The following is a 20,387-nucleotide window of genomic DNA, read 5'->3' as shown; positions in this document are numbered from 1 at the left end:
ACTTCCACTTGTTTCTCTGACAGACAAATACCCAGGTTGTGAGCATTCAGTTCATTGTATAATCCCACTTTGTTGGCTCATGCTGTTCCTGTCATGATTTGAAACTATAGATTTGCTAAGCAGCAAAGCAGACAAAAGATTTGCACATTCTGAAGGGGATGCTTTGCAAAGCACCACAAAGTTTTTAATGCAGATTGCTAAAAAGAGCTTGTGAGTCTCCAATGTACAGGGAGCTAATTCACTTAAAACACTAAAAAGCAGCTGCTCCCTTTAAATTATCCTACAAGAAGATATTTATTTATCTATAGGGTGATTGAACTAGAAATCTTTCCGAGGGGTTGACACCATAACTTATAATGGAAGATAGAATTGTAAAGCCATGTGCACCTTGATGAAGATAATGGAAAGAGCCTGTGCATACTGCAAGTCTCTACTGCCTGGAAGTATGTAGCAGACAATTTTATCTTAACTATTTCATTAGGAAGTTATGCATGTCTAGAGAGTTAGACTATTATATACTATTCCCATAAACCATCAGAAATTATCCTCAAGATTGTGCATACATTGCTTCCTCCCTCCCCACCCCCCAAAAAAAACCAAACCACAAACTCAAGATGCTTCAAAGATTAAGCTTCACAAGACTCTGAAGATAAAGTATGAATATTTTCCTTTCAGCATTGTGGCAAAGTTGACTCATTCAAGGTCACAAAAATCAGATATGAGAAAGGGATCCACACCTCATTTCTTAATCTTAGATCTTCCTTGCTTTTAGTATCTTCTTTGTTTAAAAATACCTTCCTGAAAGTGATATAGGATTTATAGTTATGCTATGAAAACAGATTAGATCAGTTCTGAATCAGAATCTTTCAATTTTTATTTTTCTCATATAACTGATTTACAAGAATAGAATGTCAAAGTGCTTAGAAATTAGAAATGGAAAAAGCCAAGTAGACAAACGTACATGAAACAGCCGGTAGCTACCAGTGTTCTCAAGACTCTGTATGCTTATTAATATATTGATTTTTTGGGAAATCAAAGGGTTAATCCCCACTGTCTCCTCATTAATCTCCCCTAACACACACAAAAAACCTAAAGGGTATAAAAGGTAGCCTTAGGGAATCAACAGAAAACCATTCTCTGGGAGGGAACAAAGAGGGAGAACGCAGATCAGCTCCAAGGTATATGGGTATCCGTACATGTCTGAACTCAAATACTCACCTTGTATGTATGTTGCTTCAGCTTTAAGTCTTTGTTCAAATTTCTGAAGAAAAATCCCCAGCAGTGCCAGACCCCTCTAAAAATGCTAAGCAAGCACAGTCAACAGACTAAGACACTCTAAACCAGGAAATCGTCTCAAAGAAAAATAACTGTGGGACGGATCATCATTCAACTGAAGGGGAAAGCTTGACGTCTCAAGTGTTCCTAACAAGCAAGATCTCAGAGACACAGATTTCTGAAGTGGCTACAGCACACCAGATAGAGTATTATATAACTCACTCGATTCGGACTGTTTCTTGTAAGCTATAAATTTTTAAACTGTAACACACACACAATTAATTCCCCAAAAGTCTGACAGAATTAAATGGCAACTGGGCAACTCTAGACAAAATGGAGAAAAGAAGAAACCTACACTTTCCACCATATACAGAATAGATATAGCAGCACATCAGAAAATACTGTATTAATGCATATTAGCCCTGACCTGAAAAAGTCACCTTTGACACCAGAGCAGAAATTACTTCATATCTATTCAGTTTATTGTCACTGAGACTATCAAGAAAACACTCCCTATTAACAGCAAGTAACAGACTGTCTGCACAGTAAGCAAAATCAATCCATTTAAAATAACAAAAAACTATCATACACTACATGTAAACATTACCCATGCCTTAATCATTTGAACAAGCAGAAAGCTTAGAAGCTACTTCATCAGTCCCCATGGCTGTTGGTTGAGAATCTAGTCCCAGATAAAAGTAAATTGGAATTCCACATCAATTATTTAACAGTACATCAAGCTTTTAGGAACGGAAAACTGCACCCATACAGCTGAAAACTATTCAAAAAGACACAATTAGTGTATTATGGTGACAATGGTGAGGAGCAAATTTTGAAGTATCTACTAATTCATGTGCTGCTAAAAAGTAGCTACTGCACAAAGCAAATTATGCACCAGTTTTTTCCATCAAGTATACCACATATAATGATGGATCCTAACAAAACTGTCAGCAATTTAATAAGACGGTTTACATTCAGCATTTACACAAAAAGGCCTGAAAACAGTTCCCAAATCCCAGAATTCATTACTGCTTTACCTCCAGGCATACTCAAATTCCTTTTGAAATACATTTCATGCCTTCCAATTTATTTTTCTAGTTAGTTATAGAGAAATTCCCCAACACTTTCGAGTCTGTAGCACTGTACATAGGGGAAAAAAAAAAAAAAAAAAAAAAAATCAAACCAGAAGGAATGGTTACATTACTCACACAAGGGCTTTGTAAGATCTAGGTCCTTTAATAGTGTCCAGGCTTGAGCTAATTAGAGTTATTTCTGCTCCAAAATAGGATTTACTTGCTAATATGTCTTAGGCAACTTACAGTATTACTGAAATACACAATGAATACAATGGACTGAGACCAGTTGTATGAGGTTAAACAAGGCTCAGTGCTAGGTCCTGCACTTGGGTCACAACAACCTCATGCAACACCACAGGTTTAGGTAAGAGTGGCTGGAAAGCTGCCCGGCGGAAAAGGACCTGGAGGTATCTGTTGACAGCTGTCTGAACATCAGCCAGCTTGTGCCCAGGCAGCCAAGAAGGTCAACAGCATCCTGGCTTGTATCAGAAACAGTGTGGCCAGCAGGACTAGGGAAGGGATCGGCCCCCTGTACTCAGCACCTCAAATTCTGTGTTCAATTTTGGCCCCCTCATCACATGACAGACACTGATGTGCTGGAGTGTGTCTGACAAAGGTCAACAAAGGGTCTAGAACACAAGTGTGATGAGGAGCAGCTGAGGGAACTTGGATTATTTAGCCTGTAAAAAAGGAGGCTCAGGGGGTACCTGATCACTCTCTGAAACTACCTCAAAGGAGGTTGCAGCAAGTTGGGTGTCAGTCTCCTCTCCCAAGTAACAAGTGATAAGACAAGAAGAAATGTCCTCAAGTTGCACTAGGAGAGGTTTAGACTGGATAATAAGAAACGTTTATCCACCAGAAGGGTTGTCAAGCATTAGAAGAGGCTGCCCAGGGAAGTGGAGTCACCATCCCTGGAGGTATTTAAAAGGCATTGTCGTGGTTTAAAACACATCTAGATACGACACATATGGACATGGTTCAGTAGTGGTCTTGGCAGTGCTAGTTTAACTAGGTTGGACTTGATCTTAAAGATCCTTTCCAACCTAAATGATTTACATATATGATTCTATAAAGCATCACAGAACCAAACAAAATTAGGAAAATCAGTCATCAATAGCTTCTCTATTGGCATGCTGAATACATGGGGTTACCTTCCTTTTTTCACCCCCATCCCCTTTCTGGGGGCAAATGCAAAGGAAAACATAGGTAGGATGAGCGAAGACCTGGCCATTAACAAGAGAGTACTTAGAGCAAAACCATTTTGATCAGGAGCATTTTGAAATTAACTGCTTCCCCTTACAGGAAGGGGAGTTTACCAGAAAGGGAATGCAATTAAGAAAGAAGAAAAACCCTGTTGTCTTGAGGGTTCCCCAGTGCTTTTGAGGATCACACTTGATTCACTTTCCACTTCAACTGAGTTTCTCCAGAGGAAGTTAACAAGTATAACCAGTTCCTGGAGAAAATACTATATCTTTCACTCTCAATCCTCTCAATTGCTTTTCCGGGACACAGACTAAGTGCCGTTTTCACAGAAGCCGAGAGCCCACATTCTCTGCTAATTTCCATAAGGATTTTTGTTTCACAGCTCAACCTCTCTCCTATTATCACACTGAATCTCAATGAGGCATAAATACTCAGATAAACTGAATTACATTGAGATGATATTGGTCGAGGAGAACTATATTTTGCTCAAAAGACTTCCGACACTTACTGAGGAGGTCCCTAAAGAACCAAAGAAGCATATATTTGAATTGCTCATAAAGATAGCAATAAATATTCAGATTTTATCCTCCTATGTTCACAGATTAAATGAACAAAAATGTGTTTTAATCACCGAATACTCCGATCTCCTCCATCATCTCATTTCAGAGAAAAGGCTTCCTTATAAAAATGCATAAAATTAATGTAGTATAAAACAGATGGCTTTAAAAATCTAAAAGCTACTCCTTCAGGAAATTACTTTAAAATTCTTTACTAACCTCAGCTACTCTTTCCAGAAGTGGTTCCAGCCAGTGTTCATTACATTCACAGTGACTATCCAGGAAGGTCAGCACTTTTGCTTGTGCTGCATCTGCACCTCTGACACGGGAGCGCATCAAGCCTGAGAAGTAAAGATATAAAGTCCTTACTGAGGAAAACGCAGTAGTGAGAAACTATTGCATTCCAAGTTAGTTGTGAATTAGATTACCCTAACTCAGACAGAACAAAAGCACTAGTTTCATTATCAAAATGAGACGGTAGTTAACAATTACTTCATACAAAACAGCCTGCAACCTTCCAAGCTATTGCACCCTAGTCTACAGGTCTCAATCAATTTAAGCAAGAGAACTTAAGTCCCTTTTAAAAACAAGCGATACGCAAGTACAGCTGCATTACAGTATTTGGTATTTACATTAAATGATATTACAGGAAATGGTATTTATACTGATAAACATTATTCAAGATTTGTCCTAAAACCAAACCCCTTTCCTATAGTTCATGACAGAACAGACGAAAGCACAATTATTAATTTATCCTCTCCACCTTTTTGCCACCCACCATCTTGGTTCTCACCACAGTGTGTCCATTCTTCTATCAATTTCTTCCAGGAAGAATTAATTCATGTCTGAGAGCCTTCCCCTCACCCCTCCCTTTCAATTGGCTTTTCCCTGTGTTTCTTTCAAATCTCTTGTTTTGTAGTTTTTTTGGTTTGTTGGTTTTTTTGTTTGTTTTGGCTTGGGGTTTTTTTGGGTTGGTTTTTTTTGGGGTGTGTGGTGTTCGGTGTCTTTTTTAATCTTATCTTGAAAACATTTCTTTAGGAAGAAACTTCTGGAAAAGCCAAAAGGTTCTTCTCTATATCTCAATTACACAGATTCCCCCACTGGTTTAGCCTGTTCCTTTCCTTCCTTCATTCTCTTTCAGTATTTGTTTATTGGATGACCTCACCATTCCTTAAAGTCCTTGCTATATAATACTCCAGAACATACCGCCATATACACCAGTACAAAACAACAGCAAGCTTCCTCTAATTTCTTTGCAAAATTCCTCCCTGCTTTCCTTTACTACTCCTCAAAATTCATCATTTCATTATCACTCAAGACCAGAGCCAAGTAATTATTTTACATTGTTTCCCACTAAATCTGTTCTGTTACCCCCTCAACTGAAACACTGTAAGAATCAATCCCACTTCTATCCCCTTTAAAAAATAAAACCTGAAAATTGGACTCTGCCAAATAGAATACAAGATGCTCAAGGCAAAAACCTTGTTTGCTCTGTCCAGCATTCAGCAACAGCCTCATCAAGATCCCTGGCATTATCTTTTACTGCAAATGCGAGCACTTCACTGTTGCAGATATGTGCTATGCTGATACTCTTGGATAGTACTTCTACACCTTATCTGTGGTACACTGGCAGCTAACTGTACCTCCCTGTTTTTATGCTGTCTCCCAAACTCCAACCTTTGAACCTGTTCTGTTCAGTTTTTCTACATCAAACCAATCCTCATGCACTCTGGCTACGTTTGTTTTATTTTTTCAATTCCTCCTTCCAGAGCTTATTATTTCCAACTCACATTCTTATAGAACCTACTGTCTTGCTCTACTTCCACAGAAAACACACAGCAGTGTTTCTAATTTCAGATCTAAGGGGGGAAAAAAATGGAGGTGACCACTCGGGTCATTGAGTGCTCTACAATCACATTCAGTCTTAGAACAGAAAGAGTTGAGAAGGTTCCACTGAATATTTATTCTGTAGATTACCATGTCCTCCAAAATACATCTGCTCCCATGACAAACTCTAGCCCTACAGATGAGACTATATGACATTTATGAAAGGAAGGCACTCTGTGTTATCCCCTCCACAGGCACCATTCCTTTATTTTGATTTTTGTTTTAAAACACGCTGCTTCCCTCTGTTGTTCATACTACTGTGCTACTCTCAGCATCTTACACAATGGTTGATTTCACTTATCCTCTTAAATTTTAATTTGTACGTGCCTGATATACAATTAGTACATTAATTAATTAGTATATAGAAGCCTAGAGTGAAAATGAAAAGCAAAGTAGCAAACTCAAGCATATCAAGCCAGCAATCAAATGGAATGTTACAGCATTTTAATTATCATCTGGTTGCACACGTGGATGCCTAGGCAAAACTTTATGAACAGTACACAAGGTCCCATGATAATAATTTAATCTTAATGTCACAAAAATACCACGTAAACTAGTACTCTACCTTTAACCTGTAAATAGCTATTTTCTGACAAAGTAAAAGATTTGTCATATTGTACTTAAAAATATGCATCAGTATATCTGAAAATGAAATATGAATCTGTATATGTAGTACAACATATTTATAATTACTAAAAAACTTATAGTGTTACTTCAGTCTGTTTTTTCTATTACTATTCCATTCCATCTTTAAGTCCCCTTCTGATCATAAAAATGGCATTAACTTGCTCAGAACACTGCAACCACGGCAAGTCATAAAAGGCCTGCTTTCCTAACATGCCTCTGTTCACCAGCATATTCCAAACTAATTATTTAAACACAAAGAACTCATCAGTGTGCAACAACTTTAATTATGGGAGAACACATGTTTTGTGCATGTCATTTCCAGTTTCTGACAGTATGATGTTTCTAGCTGCTCCCCAGGCTAAGGCTAGCAGCCTAGAAGATACAGTGCTTATAAAATTACACAAGCAAAACACCTACTTGTTAATTCAGTAAGCTATTTCAATTGTCAACTCTGTTATTATTTCAAACAGCTGCAGAATAACAGTTGCCTACATCTAATACTTTAAGCTCCAGAGCCAGGAAATTTTTGAGTGAAGGGCTCAGTGATATGAAACCGTAATTTACAAAGCAACAAACAGAAAACAGAAGTGTAAGACGAGTTTGTTACATGGCTTCAGCAAATGTGGCATAGCTGGTCCTGGCCCTGTTGGCAGCTCAAATCCTCTCAAGTCTGCCAAAACAAAGTATTCACTGGGCTGTCCATAAACTAGATTCTTAAAATGATCTCTAGTAAGGGAATCTGCCATACAGAGGGCTATTTTTAAGCTGGATCATTTCAAACATTCATACAGTTTACAGTGAGACCTTACATACATGGGAGCAGCTTATCTGAGGATTCAGTACTGTAAGAGAAAGGAGAGGTTGGGAGGCAATTTCTCAAGTCAGCTTTCAGCATGAAAGCCAATGGGCAACTGTGCACACAATAAACCAGAACTAATTAGAATCACAGCTTTTACTTCCACAGATGCATTTGGTTTTATTCCTTCCAATAGAACGTTGATTTGTAAAGTAAAAATACCCCCTCCAATACGGAATGTATATAGCAGAATGTTCCTTTAAAAAGCTTGATGAAGATTAACAGGTACGGCAGCACAATGGAATTTGTATCTTCCTCCCCCCAGATGAAGCCTACCTTCTCGGCGATCATTGCGAAGAACCCGCACTTTCTCAATTTTTCCCAAGAGAGCACCATCCTCAGCTACAATTGAAAAATAAAGAAACCAACTTTGATATCCATCACTGAATGACACTATAAGACAGGCTACCAAAGAAAACCAAAAGCTTTGTAGTGGAAAATCTTTATGGTCATAAATAGCTACATACAATATATAGGCTTAAAAAAAAGGTACCTACATATCTGACCAGAAATGAAGAAAAATTACCAGGTTAAGAAGTTAGCACTCTCATTATGTTACTTAAAGCTAACTTTTTTACAAGTTTACATTCTTGTAATATTTTTATTTAGTGATATTCCCTTTGCTCATTTTAGACAGCTTCTACATTGCATTAAAAATAGGATTAAGTGGTTTTCTTTGTCTATAATAAAGCTCACTTTTTAAACAACATTAAGGTTTAAGCCTATCCTAAAACTTGTGATAAACTAGCAATGCAAGTATAGACATCAGCTTCCTTTAGGAAATGTTACCGAGATCCATTTCAATTGTTCAAGTTTGTATTGTGATACCCTAGTACTTATAAAAATCTTAACTTCTTATAAAATAAGTTAGAATCATAAAATCATAGAATAGAATAAATTCATAAAATAGAATCATAGAACATTTAGGGTTGGAAAGGACCTTAAGATCATCTAGTTCCAACCCCTCCACCATGGGAAGGGACACGCCACACTAAACCATGCCACCCAAGGCCTCATCCAACCTGGCCTTGAACACCACCAAGGATGGAGCGTTCACAACTTCCCTGGGCAACCCATTCCAGTGCCTCACCACCCACACAGTAAAGAACTTCTTCCTTATATCCAATCTAAACTTAACCTGTTTAAGTTTGAACCCATTACCCCTTGTCCTATCACTACAGTCCCTAATGAAGAGTCCATCCCCAGCATCCTTGTAGGCCCCCTTCAGATACTGGAAGGCTGCTATGAGGTCTCCACACAGCCTTCTCTTCTCCAGGCTGAACAGCCCCAACTTTCTCAGCCTGTCTTCATACGGGAGGTGCTCCACTCCCCTGATCATCCTCGTGGCCCTCCTCTGGACTTGTTCCAACACTTCCATGGCCTTTTTATGTTGAGGACACCAGAACTGCACACAATACTCCAAGTGAGGTCTCAGGAGAGCAGAGTAGAGGGGCAGGATCACCTCCTTCAACCTGCTGGTCATGCTCCTTTTGATGCAGCCCAGGATATGGTTGGCTTTCTGGGCTGTGAGCATACACTGAAGCCAGCTCATGTTCATTTTCTCATCGACCAACACCCCCAAGTCCTTCTCTGCAGGGCTGCTCTGAATCTCTTCTTTGCCCAACCTGTGGCTGTGCCTGGGATTGCTGTGACCCAGGTGTAGGACCTTGCACTTGTCATGGTTCAACTTCATCAGGTTGGCATCAGCCCACCTCACAAGTGTGTCAAGGTCCCTCTGGATGGTATTCCTTCCCTCCAGTGTATCAACCGAACCACACAGCTTGGTGTCATTGGCAAACTTGCTGAGGGCATACTCAATCCCACTGTCCATGTCACTGACAAAGATGTTGAACAAGACCGGTCCCAATACCAACCTCTGAGGGACACCACTCGTTACCGGTCTCCAGCCGGACACTGAGCCGTTGAACACAACTTTTTGCGTGCGGCCATCCAGCCAGTTCTTTATGCACTGAGTGGTCCACGCATCAAATTGATGTCTCTCCAATTTAGAGACAACGATGTCGTGCAGGACAGTGTCGAACGGTTTGCCCACATCCAGGTAGATGACAGCAACTGCTCTATCCCTGTCCATTAGTTCCATAGCCCCATCATAGAAGGCCACCAGATTGGTCAGACAGGATTTCCCCTTAGTGCAGCCATGCTGGCTGTCACCAAGCACCTCCCTGTTTTTCATGTGCCTTAGCATGCCTTCCAGGAGAATCTGCTCCAAGATTTTGCCAGGCACAGAGGTGAGACTGACTGGTCTGTAATTCCCTGGGTCATCCATTTTCCCCTTCTTGAAAATGGGGGTTATATTTCCGTTCTTCCAGTCGTCGGGAACTTCACCTGACTGCCATGATTTTTCAAATATGATGGACAGTGGCTTAGCAACTTCATTCACCAGCTCCTTCAGGACCCGTGGATGGATTTCATCAGGTCCCATGGACTTGTGTATGTTTAGGTTTTTAAGATGGTCTCAAACCAGATTCTCTCCTACAGTGGGCCTAGGGTCTTCATTCTCACAGTCCCTGTGTCTGCCTTCCAAGATTTGGGTGGTGCGGTCAGAGCCTTTGCCAGTGAAGACTAAGGTAAAGTCATTAAGAACCTCAGCCTTCTCCAAATCCAGGGTAGCCAGTTCTCCCGATAACTTCCAGAGAGGGCCCACATTGTCCCTAGTCTGTCTTTTATTTGCAGTGTAACAATTTTAGATTCAGTAACAATTTTTCCAAGAGATTGATGGAGACCAGAATTTATTTAAAGCAGAGCTACAAAAATATTATCTGCAAGCACCATGGGGTTTGTTTTTACATCAGATATTATACTTTTGAAAGGCTGTTTTCAGCTACACACTCTACTCCTTCAGCTGACAGGAAGCAATAAAATGCACCTGAAACATTTATCGGAACTCTACATTTCCACAACAAGAGATATGAATGAAATAAAACTTGATTTTGGATTAGTGTTTGTAAACTCCTATTCATGTAACTAATTCTCAGAGTCACTTACTAGCCTCTACTGAAAGTCTTATCAGAATAAACAAAATAAAGTTAGGACCCTGTAAATGTACTTACGATCATTACTGTAGTCATCCACCAGTATGATTTCCTTAATAAGATGTGATGGGCTTTTTTTAAGGACACTGAAACAAACAAAAAAAGGTACTCAATACTAAACAGTCTTAATTTTCAATGACATCATAAAAGCAGTTACTTTGTTAAGCCACAGTGGAACCAAGCCCAGGATGCCATTTTCAACAAAAATACACTCTTGACTTATTCTCATGGGAAGTGTTTGTGAAGAGAGGCACATGTGGAATCGTCCACTCCCCCAGAGAATTCCAGCCTTCAGAAATCAGTGCATTAGGCAACTTGTAACATGGAAGTTTTGCAGGTATCTTCAGCTCAAATATCCACTGGGAATCCATCTTCTTTGACAGTTTCTTGGAAAATATTGTACAGTTAACCTCCAAACATCAACCAACAACTTTCATGTATTTGTAGTTAAGAGGAGAGATTTTGTTTAACGTTGCTATTTCAGAATGTAAGATCTGAAGGCATCATTAAAATTAAGACTCATGTTTCCGTCAGCAATTGGTTTAGAAAAGCATAATGGATTGTTACTTCCCTTCCTTATCATAAGCCATTTTCTGACACAAATGAATAGCCTTTAGCCAAAAAAGAAAACAAACAAACAAACAAAAAATAATCAAGGTCTCCTAGGCGTACCTGACAACAGTTCGAAGCAAAGCAGATCTTGCCTCATTATGAAAGGTGATCACCACACTAGTGGCTGGCAAATCTATCCGCCATTGTTTTCGCTGACACCTGAAAGACATAATACCCTTTCATTTGAACACAGTAGTTTTACATTCCAGATGTACCAGACAGCCTTCATTAAACTCACATACACACTATGTCTACCTCAGAAGAATGAACTACCTTGTTTTCAGGTGAGATTATAATCAACTCCTCTTTTGCCACTTTTGGTAATTGTCTTGGTACACTAAGACGTCAGTGTCAGATATAGGCAGGTTCAGGAAAGTCACCAGACTATCACAACTGCAGTATGTCATAAATACCTTTCGTGAAACTGAGTATGAAACCAGAGGACTTATATTACATTAAAAGCATTCAATAAATCTAAGTAAATGAGCATATTTTTAATTAAAATGCACAGGTTCACAGGCTACCATCTGTCTCTTCTTTAGAATGGCATGCATCCACTTCTCCATTTACTTTTAAAGCTCCTGTAGCACCCTGGTCCTGCTCATAGATGAAAACGGCTTTCTGCTCTAGTGAGAAGCTGTAAGGATTGTAACTTTCAGAATTTGAAAAACAAACTTAACTGTGACAGGGTTGAGCCAACTAAAAGTAGAACCACATCTTTCCAAGCCATAAAGATAATGAAATATTCCACCTATGTCAACTCATTTTTCATCAACTCTAGTAGCCTGAAGTTAATATAAGCAACAAAAAGAAGCAAATCCCAAAATAATTCCTGCAGGGCTATATAAAGTTAAGCTGTTTAAATTCACTGATAATAAACCCCCAAAATACACTAGTCTCGTTGTATTACAAATTCATAGTACTAGGAAACACTGTGTATTGAGTTTATGCTGAAAGCATTACAGTCTGACAGGTCACAATACCAATCCCCATTCATGCAGTAACATACATGAGTGATGTATTTCTTCATGTATGCTTTATTCAATATTAGAGGTAAAACTTTAACAGGCCTAGCTGTCTGCAGAGGGAATAAACTCAGCTAGAATACACTTGTAGCAAATTCAGCAAGTAATTCCATACTCCGTGCATAATTAATCAAACTAGCTTTTACAGGAAGAGAGGTAGATTACACATTGTTACCTAAACTTCTATAACTAGGTGTCTGCCTACATAAAAGGCTGCTCCACACCTGTTTTAACATCTCCAATATGCATGATAAACCACACCATCTTCAACTTCCTGGAATCAGATAGTGAGGTGGCAATGCGTTTCTTGCCCTTTGCCCACCCTACAAAGTTCCAAGAACCTATAGCATTTTCTATACAACACACCCATAAACATCACACACATTAGCGCTTGCTGTGAAACAAAAATTATTGTGTCATGGTAACTTCAATCATTCTGAAGGAAAACAAAGCCCATGCCAACTCTACAATTCCTGTCAGATAAGCAAGGCCAGATCATAGAATGGTTTGGGCTGGAAGGGACCTTAAAGCTCCTCCAGTTCCAACCCCCTGCCATGGGCAGGGACACCTTCCACTAGACCAGGTTGCTTAAAACCCTGTCCAACCTGGCCTTGAACACTGCCAGGGATGGGGCAGCCACAACTTCTCTGGACAACCTGTTCCGGTATCTCACCATCCTCACAGTAAAGTGTTTCTTCTTAGTATCTAATCTAAACCTACCCTCTTTCATTTTAAAGCCATTATACCTTGTTCTATCCCTACACATCCTTGTAAAAAGTCCCTCTCCAGCTTTCTTGTACGCCCCTTTTAGGTACTGGAAGGATGCTATAAGGTTTTCCAGGCTGAACAAGCCTAACTTTCTCAGCCTATTTTCACAGGAGAGGTGCTCCAGCTCTGTTTCTCAAATGGTAGGTGTACAAGATGGCTTCATCACTAGTGCCCAGTATTGAAGCAATAAATCCATCGTGTATGCGTTCCTGGAAACTAAAGAATTAAAACCTCTATTGTGAGCCTCTGGCAACACATCTTAGACAGCTACAACACATGCCAAAAAAAAGTATACTCTATTTCATTTTTTTTCTGCTAACTTTCAAATTGCCCACAGAGGACAAGACTACTGTGCACGCAGTTATCACATGAAGCACTTGCATTAGAATCATTTTAAAAGTCACATTAAACCTACACTGATCTCTTTGCAGAAGAGAGCACTTGAGCCAGAGCACATCTTAGGGTAGAATTACTCAAGGTAATGAAGCATCTCAATTTTAAGAAAACTCAGAAGAGCACTACTGCATATTTCTGAGGATGAAATTCAGATTGTTAGAGTTCCAAATAAAACTGGAAGAATGTTTCACTGACTACTTCTGCTCTCAGCTCTTCAGAAAATACCTGCTTTAACTGAAATAGTAGCAGTCCTCCTATTCTGCTGTGTCAATAGTGCCACAGTTAGAACTCAAACCAAAGCAATGTCATCACTTCTGGCACGGAGATTAGACTTTCCTTCCTCAAGATACAGCACTTAATTTTGCATGCAGAATGAGAAAATACATTTGGATAAAACATAACTTGAACTGAAAATTTCAATCTAGACCTTCAATGCTTAATGTAGTTCACTAAATCAGTTAAACATGAAAAGTATATTCTTTCCCCCAGAAATCTGAGTCACCAACTTGCTCATATAATGAAAAGATTTTCTGAAACCTCCATGATTTGTTGAAACCATTTTTTGATAGAAATATCCACTTAAACCAGTTTAAGGAGAACATTCACCTTAACAGATATCTGTGGTACCAAACAGACAGGAAAGTTTCTTCTCTATTTTAGAATAAATCCCAAGTATGAGGATCAGAAGCTTCTAATTGTTGCCCCATGAGAAAGAAAGCACAGTTTGGTTCAGCTAAAAGTACTTAACAGTAATTCCCCAAAATTATGCCAACACATAAGAGATGTGATCAGAAACTACTTGTCCAGAAAAGCCATGGAGTATTCACCCTTTGTCCCACTTGGGAGATTATCTTACACTGACATGAGGACAACTCCAGAAGTTTCCTGTTACCACTGTGACACTCACTTTCTGGATCTCCAAAATCTAGTATGAAAGGGATAACTCCATCAACAGACTGCAACAGAAGGAAACCAGAGTTTTCTCAAAGCTGTTGGAAGCAGCAGTTGTGAGCATCAGCTGGGGTGAAAATCTGCATGCCTGCTTAGACCTCCTGTCACTGTCTCCTTTCTTATGTCGTATCCCTTCGGCTTAAAATAAAGGCAAGCAGTTGCAACAGGTGAACCAGTCTGTTTTCTGGTGCTGCTGGCAGGCTTTCACAAAAAGCAAGCACAAAACTTTGGTCTTAACCTGATCTTAGTAAAAGTTTCTGCAGTGCAGAAAAGACTAAACAATGTAATATTAAAAGAGATGCATAATTGCACACATATTTACATACCTAATGTAGAATCCTGATGAATTGCTTCTAAACAGCCTAGACAATTTCAGCAACTAAACAGTATTATTATGTAGTTAAAGTCAAACAGCCTCTTAGACGCATTCACGCAATTAATAAAGAGTTGCTTAAGCAGAAACAGTAACTTCCTCATCCAGGTTTCTTCTCTTACAGAAAAAGATTGTAGCAGCTTCATAAAAGATACTTATCTCAGCCCAATTGCCTCCAATTCTATTGGAAATAACATGCTTCCAAGTGTCACATGCTCAGATCTGTAACATTTTCTTTTTCCTATGGCTATTGCTCTTACTTTTTCCATTGCGCAGTTCCTAAACAAATATTCCATGCAACTTTTTCAGCTTCTACAGTGAATGTCCTTGACAACATAGAAGGAAAATTAATTGCAACTTGGCAGGGAAAGCATCATGGAAAATTTGCAGGAATGACTGCTTCAGTCTGGGCCATTTTGCTTTTTGTTTCGTTTTGTTGATAGGTTTTTTTCTTTAAGATGACCCTTTACAAAATGATGGGTACTTAAATCAGCTCCATGGCCAAGCCTAAGTAATAATCACAGAACCAATAAGGCCTTTCCCCTGAAAAATATTTCTCTCTCTCAATCGCAGGGTTCTTTTCCAAGCTCCATTTATCAAAAAAACCAGGAAGGTCAGAATACAATTGCAACACCAACAGTTAAAACAAACATGGCCACTTTAGTATAACTTGTCTTCCTGTCATCTCATATTTAAGTTCTTTGTCTGGCTTTTGTCTGTTAGACACACACACACACACACACACACCCCTTCAGGTTATTAAATATCTAGGAGGGTTCCAAATTCAGCATATTTGAATTATAGAAGCTTCTAGAAGGCGGCTGAGCTTCGCTCTTGTGGGAAAAGACCATGTATTCCCAGTTTTAGAAAGCATATCTTGGTGGGGTGGGGAGCACATGACCAAACAAAAAGTATGCGTGATGAAGAAAATTCAAAATCTCCTCCGTATGCTATCTGCATCAGGCTTTTTAGTGCTTTCAGAGCAACAACTGAAACATTAGAGTCTTCCTACTTTTCTGCTCAATTAATGGCAAATTATACAAGACTTGCTTTACTCTATCTACCAATCATGTACTTAAAGAACTTAACCCATGCTATTATATGAGGGATTTAAAAATGACATAGTAAGTGCCTGAATTTTTATACAAATCCCCTTCACTATGCCATTCCTGGTTAAAGAGCTTTATGGAGGAAAAAACTGGTGCCTTGCTCCCTCAGGTGTCTGGTGGGTATATGTTCTTCCTAACTGCAGAATTAGTTAGGCATATTAACTATGCACAGTTGGTTAATTTTATGCTTTGAGACTATGCTTGCCTGATTTTTAAAACCAACTTGAAGTTGCTTTTATTATTTTGAGGTTATGGAAGTCCAAATGCAACTCTCTTTTTCATATTAATCACTTCTGCTCAAATGAGATCACTGCAATCACTCAAGCCCCTTTCTGAAATGAAAGTTCTCTGCCCACAAGAAATTTTTTCCTGAAATGTACTATTTCATGAATGTACACAAGTAGCTTGACAAAAAAAAGTTGTTTTCACGCATAACTGAAGTAATTTTGAAGTGTAATTCTGTTCTATGTTCACCAGGGTGTGCGTAAATGGATTCTTTTAGGTCTGGAAGTGACAACTGTCATGTACTTAGAGGAACAGAATCACAGAGCAAATGAGATTGGAAGGGACCCCTGGAAATCTTTCAGTCTAAAACCCTTGAGCAAAGCAGGGCCAGCTACAGCAGGCTTTGAACATCCCTATTTCTAGGGACTTCACACCCCCTCTGGGCAACCTGCTCCACTGTTTGATCATCCTTACAGTGAAAAAGACTTACAAACGTAGAAACCAAGAAAAGCCATCAGACAAGCACAAAATGAGACTGAAAGGCAACACTAGTTTGGATATAGAATACACACTGACAGAAGTCATGGAAATGGGAAAACCTTGATTAAGATTCACTGTTCTTTAACTCACTGCTCAAGGATCACACCAGAGTTTACTGTGTTTACTGTCATTTTGAAAGCTGAAGAGCTCTCCTGCTTTAGAAAAACCACCTGCTGCTCAAAAGCCATACATAAAGAACAGTTAATCCAAGTCAAGCATGACTCAGTTTAGCACTTACTGATCATGCCTGGTGTCAGGAATGCTTCGGTCCATTCGCAGTTTGTCACTTTCCACCTGATTGAACTTATTGCGGGCATATGGATCCTGACCAGATCGCACCACAGTAGCGCCAACATAAGCATCTTGATCAAAGTCTTGCCACCGAACTTTTCCTACAATAGAAAACCAGGAAAATAGCAAATTTAATCTCCCCAATTTAAAAAGCAGCATTCAGCAATCCAAACATAACTGATGAAACAACTTGGTTTTTAATTTTCCAACAATGTAATTAAACCTCAATTGGTAACAGTGCAACATTTACAATCACTTTTGCATATTAAATTCCTCTAGAACATCCTGCAAAGCAATATAAAATTAAACAGTTTTACAGATCTCAGTTTATACAAATAATCACCAGACTATGCTCATCTTGTCCGTTTTGGGGGTTTTGTTTTGGTTTAGTTTTTCTTGGTTTTTAACTCCAACTACCACAATTTCCATAAGAAAAAAAAACCCTCCACATAGACATGCATTAACATGGCAAATGATCTGGCTATAAAGTTATCCTAGAAACAGTTATATTTTTAACATTCAGTCCAGACTTCAAAGACATTATAATTTAATTTACTGTCTCCTTACATCAGTAAAAAGTCAGTTATAATAAAAGCATTTGAGGAACAGGCCTTTTACAAGTACAAGACAACATTATTCTCAAACCAGCATTTCATGCAGGCAGAGCAAAACATGGCTCTTGAGTTATGTCTTATTGAACATAACTGCAAATTTCACAATTCACAAATTAATCCCTCTTTATCAAGGGCTGTATTATTATGTGACTGGTTGTGGCACTAGCACAGAGTGGCAGATTAACATCCAGCCACCAGGAATGAAATTTCAGGATGTCCACCATCTTCAGGTATAAAACAACCGTATGGTATTTACCGAGTGTCTTAAAACTATCAGTTCTTGTCAGTTTTTGAGTGCTTACTTTTTTTGCTTATTGACAGCCAAACCTGCGCTACCTCCAGCAAATGTATACCTTTAACTCAAAATCAGATCTGAAGTTCCAGTGCAACACAGGCATTTTGATTTTAACATGGATGTGCATGAGAATCTCCTGCTGTATCTTGTGATGAACACAACCTCCCATTTGCAAAAAAAGAGAAAAAAAAAAAAGACACAAAGCAAAAGCTGCCTTTTGGGGTCACTTTTTGTTATAGAGGAGAGGAGTCAATATTCCTTGTTTTCATAACCAACACACAGAATTTTTGAGGTACTTTTAATTAAGTTCAGTAAATAGCAGGTTGCAGAGATGTCGCTCTATCCAAACTCAGCTTTTAGACAAATAGTATACATCAGGCATATCCTAAGCTGATATGCCTAGGGGGAATATACTCTAACAACTATTAACAAGAGGTTGCTCAGATGCTTCAAGATTTACCTTTGTGCCATCTCTCACCCTGCTAGGTATGGAAACTAAGGCAGGCCTCATTCACAGCTTCCTATCCATAAGCCATGCCCCAACTATGGTGTGTTAACTCCTGCTAGAAGATTCTGATACTGAAAGAACAAACACTTTCCATCATTAAACAAAATAATTGTCTGTTGTTTAACCAGACAAATACAGCCAACTTGATTAAAAATCCTCTATAATCTCAGGATCATCTAAGGAGCTCATCTACAAAAGCAACTTGGACTGGAATTTGAACTACCATCCTAAAGTTAAACCACGTACAGACACACAAGCCAGAACTAGAAAGTCAAACAAAAACAGACTGCAGAACATTCAATATATACTTGGTGAAGTAGCCCAGAAGGGAAACGATAGGAAAATAACTGGAGGGAGAAACACAGATTTTCAAATTCCAGTTACTTTTCTAAAAAGGAAGCTTTAAAGCTGCTGTTGGTAGCCCACAGATTGCCAAGATTGTCTTAGCCTTTCAAGTTCTTCTTCAAAATATTTCCAGGAACTTACTTTGAAAACAAGTTTACACCCCAGCCAGCTACTACACTACAAATAACCAGATACAATGACATCAAACTTCACTTGCAACAAAACTATACAAAATGCAAGAGTGGCTTGATTCAGAAAACTGGTAAGAAACAGATCACAAGATCATCTCCCCACATAACTCTCTCACGTAGCATTTCCAAAGCTTTACAAATTCCTTGGTAACTAAACTACATTATCACCCTTGCTTCCAATTTGTAATATAGCTTCAACATGGAACATATGTTGAATATTTTTTTTAAGTACAAGACGTGTCATGTCCCTGCTTTTCTGGTCCAAAAATAAAGATTTTTAGTGCATTTTACAAAATATAATCCACACTTCAAATGCATTTACGTAGACTTTCAACTTTCAAACTTTTCAACTTCCTATGGAGTTTAACACTATGCCTGCTGCCACCCCCATCCACTCCTCCAGTTGCCTTCCATCCAGTGGAAGGAGTAGCTAAAACATGAGATCATACAGGCATCACACTAGTGACAAAGGGTGATGTTGCTGCAAGCATTCTTCTTAAACAGGTTGCGCACTTTATGAACTACAAGACATAATTTGGGTTGCTCACATGGTTACAAGTGCTAATAAGTTAAGTGCTGGAAAATGAAAGGCTGATCCATAGCTAAGTATACTGTCCAGCCTTACTTTTGCTGAAAGGCTTGCCTTCCTGACAATTTATCAACTATTTGGAAGTTAAAAGTGGTTTAACTAAACCCTTTCCAGTAATAGATACTGCTTTTGTTGCATACTTCCCTGGGGTACACAAATAGGAGCACATTCGATTTAATTTCTTCTGGGGAGTTAGCTGGCTCTGTAGCTTCCCAAGTTTCAATGACTTTACCAGGTGGAATAAGTACTGGAAAACTCAACTACATTATTTCAAACTTAAACAAGTTTGTAACTTTAAATTCGAGCAAACGTGTCTACATGCATTGCACTGAGACTTAAAAAGACAATAAATTCATCTTTTAAGCTCAACAGGGTATGATGCAGTGCTAAACTTGGTTATGACAAGTGCTTATTTGACAGACTGTTCTGAGCCCGAGAAGCTAAGTAGAAAAAAAGAAAAAGGTGAAATCCAGTAGTTTTTTGAAACTTACTTTTTGTCCCAGGTATTCCCCAACTCTGGAATCTTGTAGAAGGCCATCAACAAAAATAGTGCAATTCACTGCTATTACTTTAAATAATAAGCTGGTTTATTTCAAACAGGAAGCACATTTTGAGGTTTTTTTTCTCTGTAATAAATAGCTGTATTTTATTCCATTCCAGTTCCCATCCAAGTAGAGCTTGATATATAAACCATTTAAATGTATTGTTTACCATTTTCCAAGACTTCAAAACCAGCAAATGCAACACTAGTCCAGGAAGCATAGAGTAAGCCTTAGCAGAAAGGAGACTACTTCATACAGCTAAGTTTACCAAAAAGCAGTGACAGCCTACAGATTATAAGAGCAAGTGAATTTGGCTTCTGGAGCCAGGAATGAGACAAAGCCTCATTCTGGCTCCAGTAGAAAGCCCTGTCAACAATGTGCAATATGAATCAGATGTATTAGGGAAAAGATAAATAACAGTAACAGCAACTCAAAGTGAGACAGAAGAGAAAAGTAAAAGCATTGCAGGTAAATCTTCA

At 38.8% G+C, this 20,387-nt stretch overlaps 1 protein-coding gene across 1 annotated transcript in view; it reads right to left on the bottom strand.

The window, feature by feature from the left end:
* The window catches only part of GALNT2 (polypeptide N-acetylgalactosaminyltransferase 2), a gene marked incomplete at both ends in the record, with an annotated part of 100,249 nt that overhangs the window by 24,553 nt on the left and 55,309 nt on the right, over positions 1-20,387 (bottom strand). The window contains 5 exons of the mRNA XM_080615626.1: positions 4,331-4,452; positions 7,758-7,823; positions 10,553-10,620; positions 11,207-11,305; positions 16,772-16,925. Coding sequence (XP_080471752.1) covers positions 4,331-4,452; positions 7,758-7,823; positions 10,553-10,620; positions 11,207-11,305; positions 16,772-16,925 — 509 coding nt within the window. The remainder of the gene's footprint in view (positions 1-4,330; positions 4,453-7,757; positions 7,824-10,552; positions 10,621-11,206; positions 11,306-16,771; positions 16,926-20,387) is intronic.

The sequence above is a fragment of the Psittacula echo genome, assembly GCF_963264785.1.
Source record: "Psittacula echo genome assembly, chromosome: 4".
NCBI classification, from domain to species: domain Eukaryota; kingdom Metazoa; phylum Chordata; class Aves; order Psittaciformes; family Psittacidae; genus Psittacula; species Psittacula echo.
Note: the sequence above shows the minus strand (reverse complement) of the source record. Positions and strands in the feature narration are given on the sequence as shown.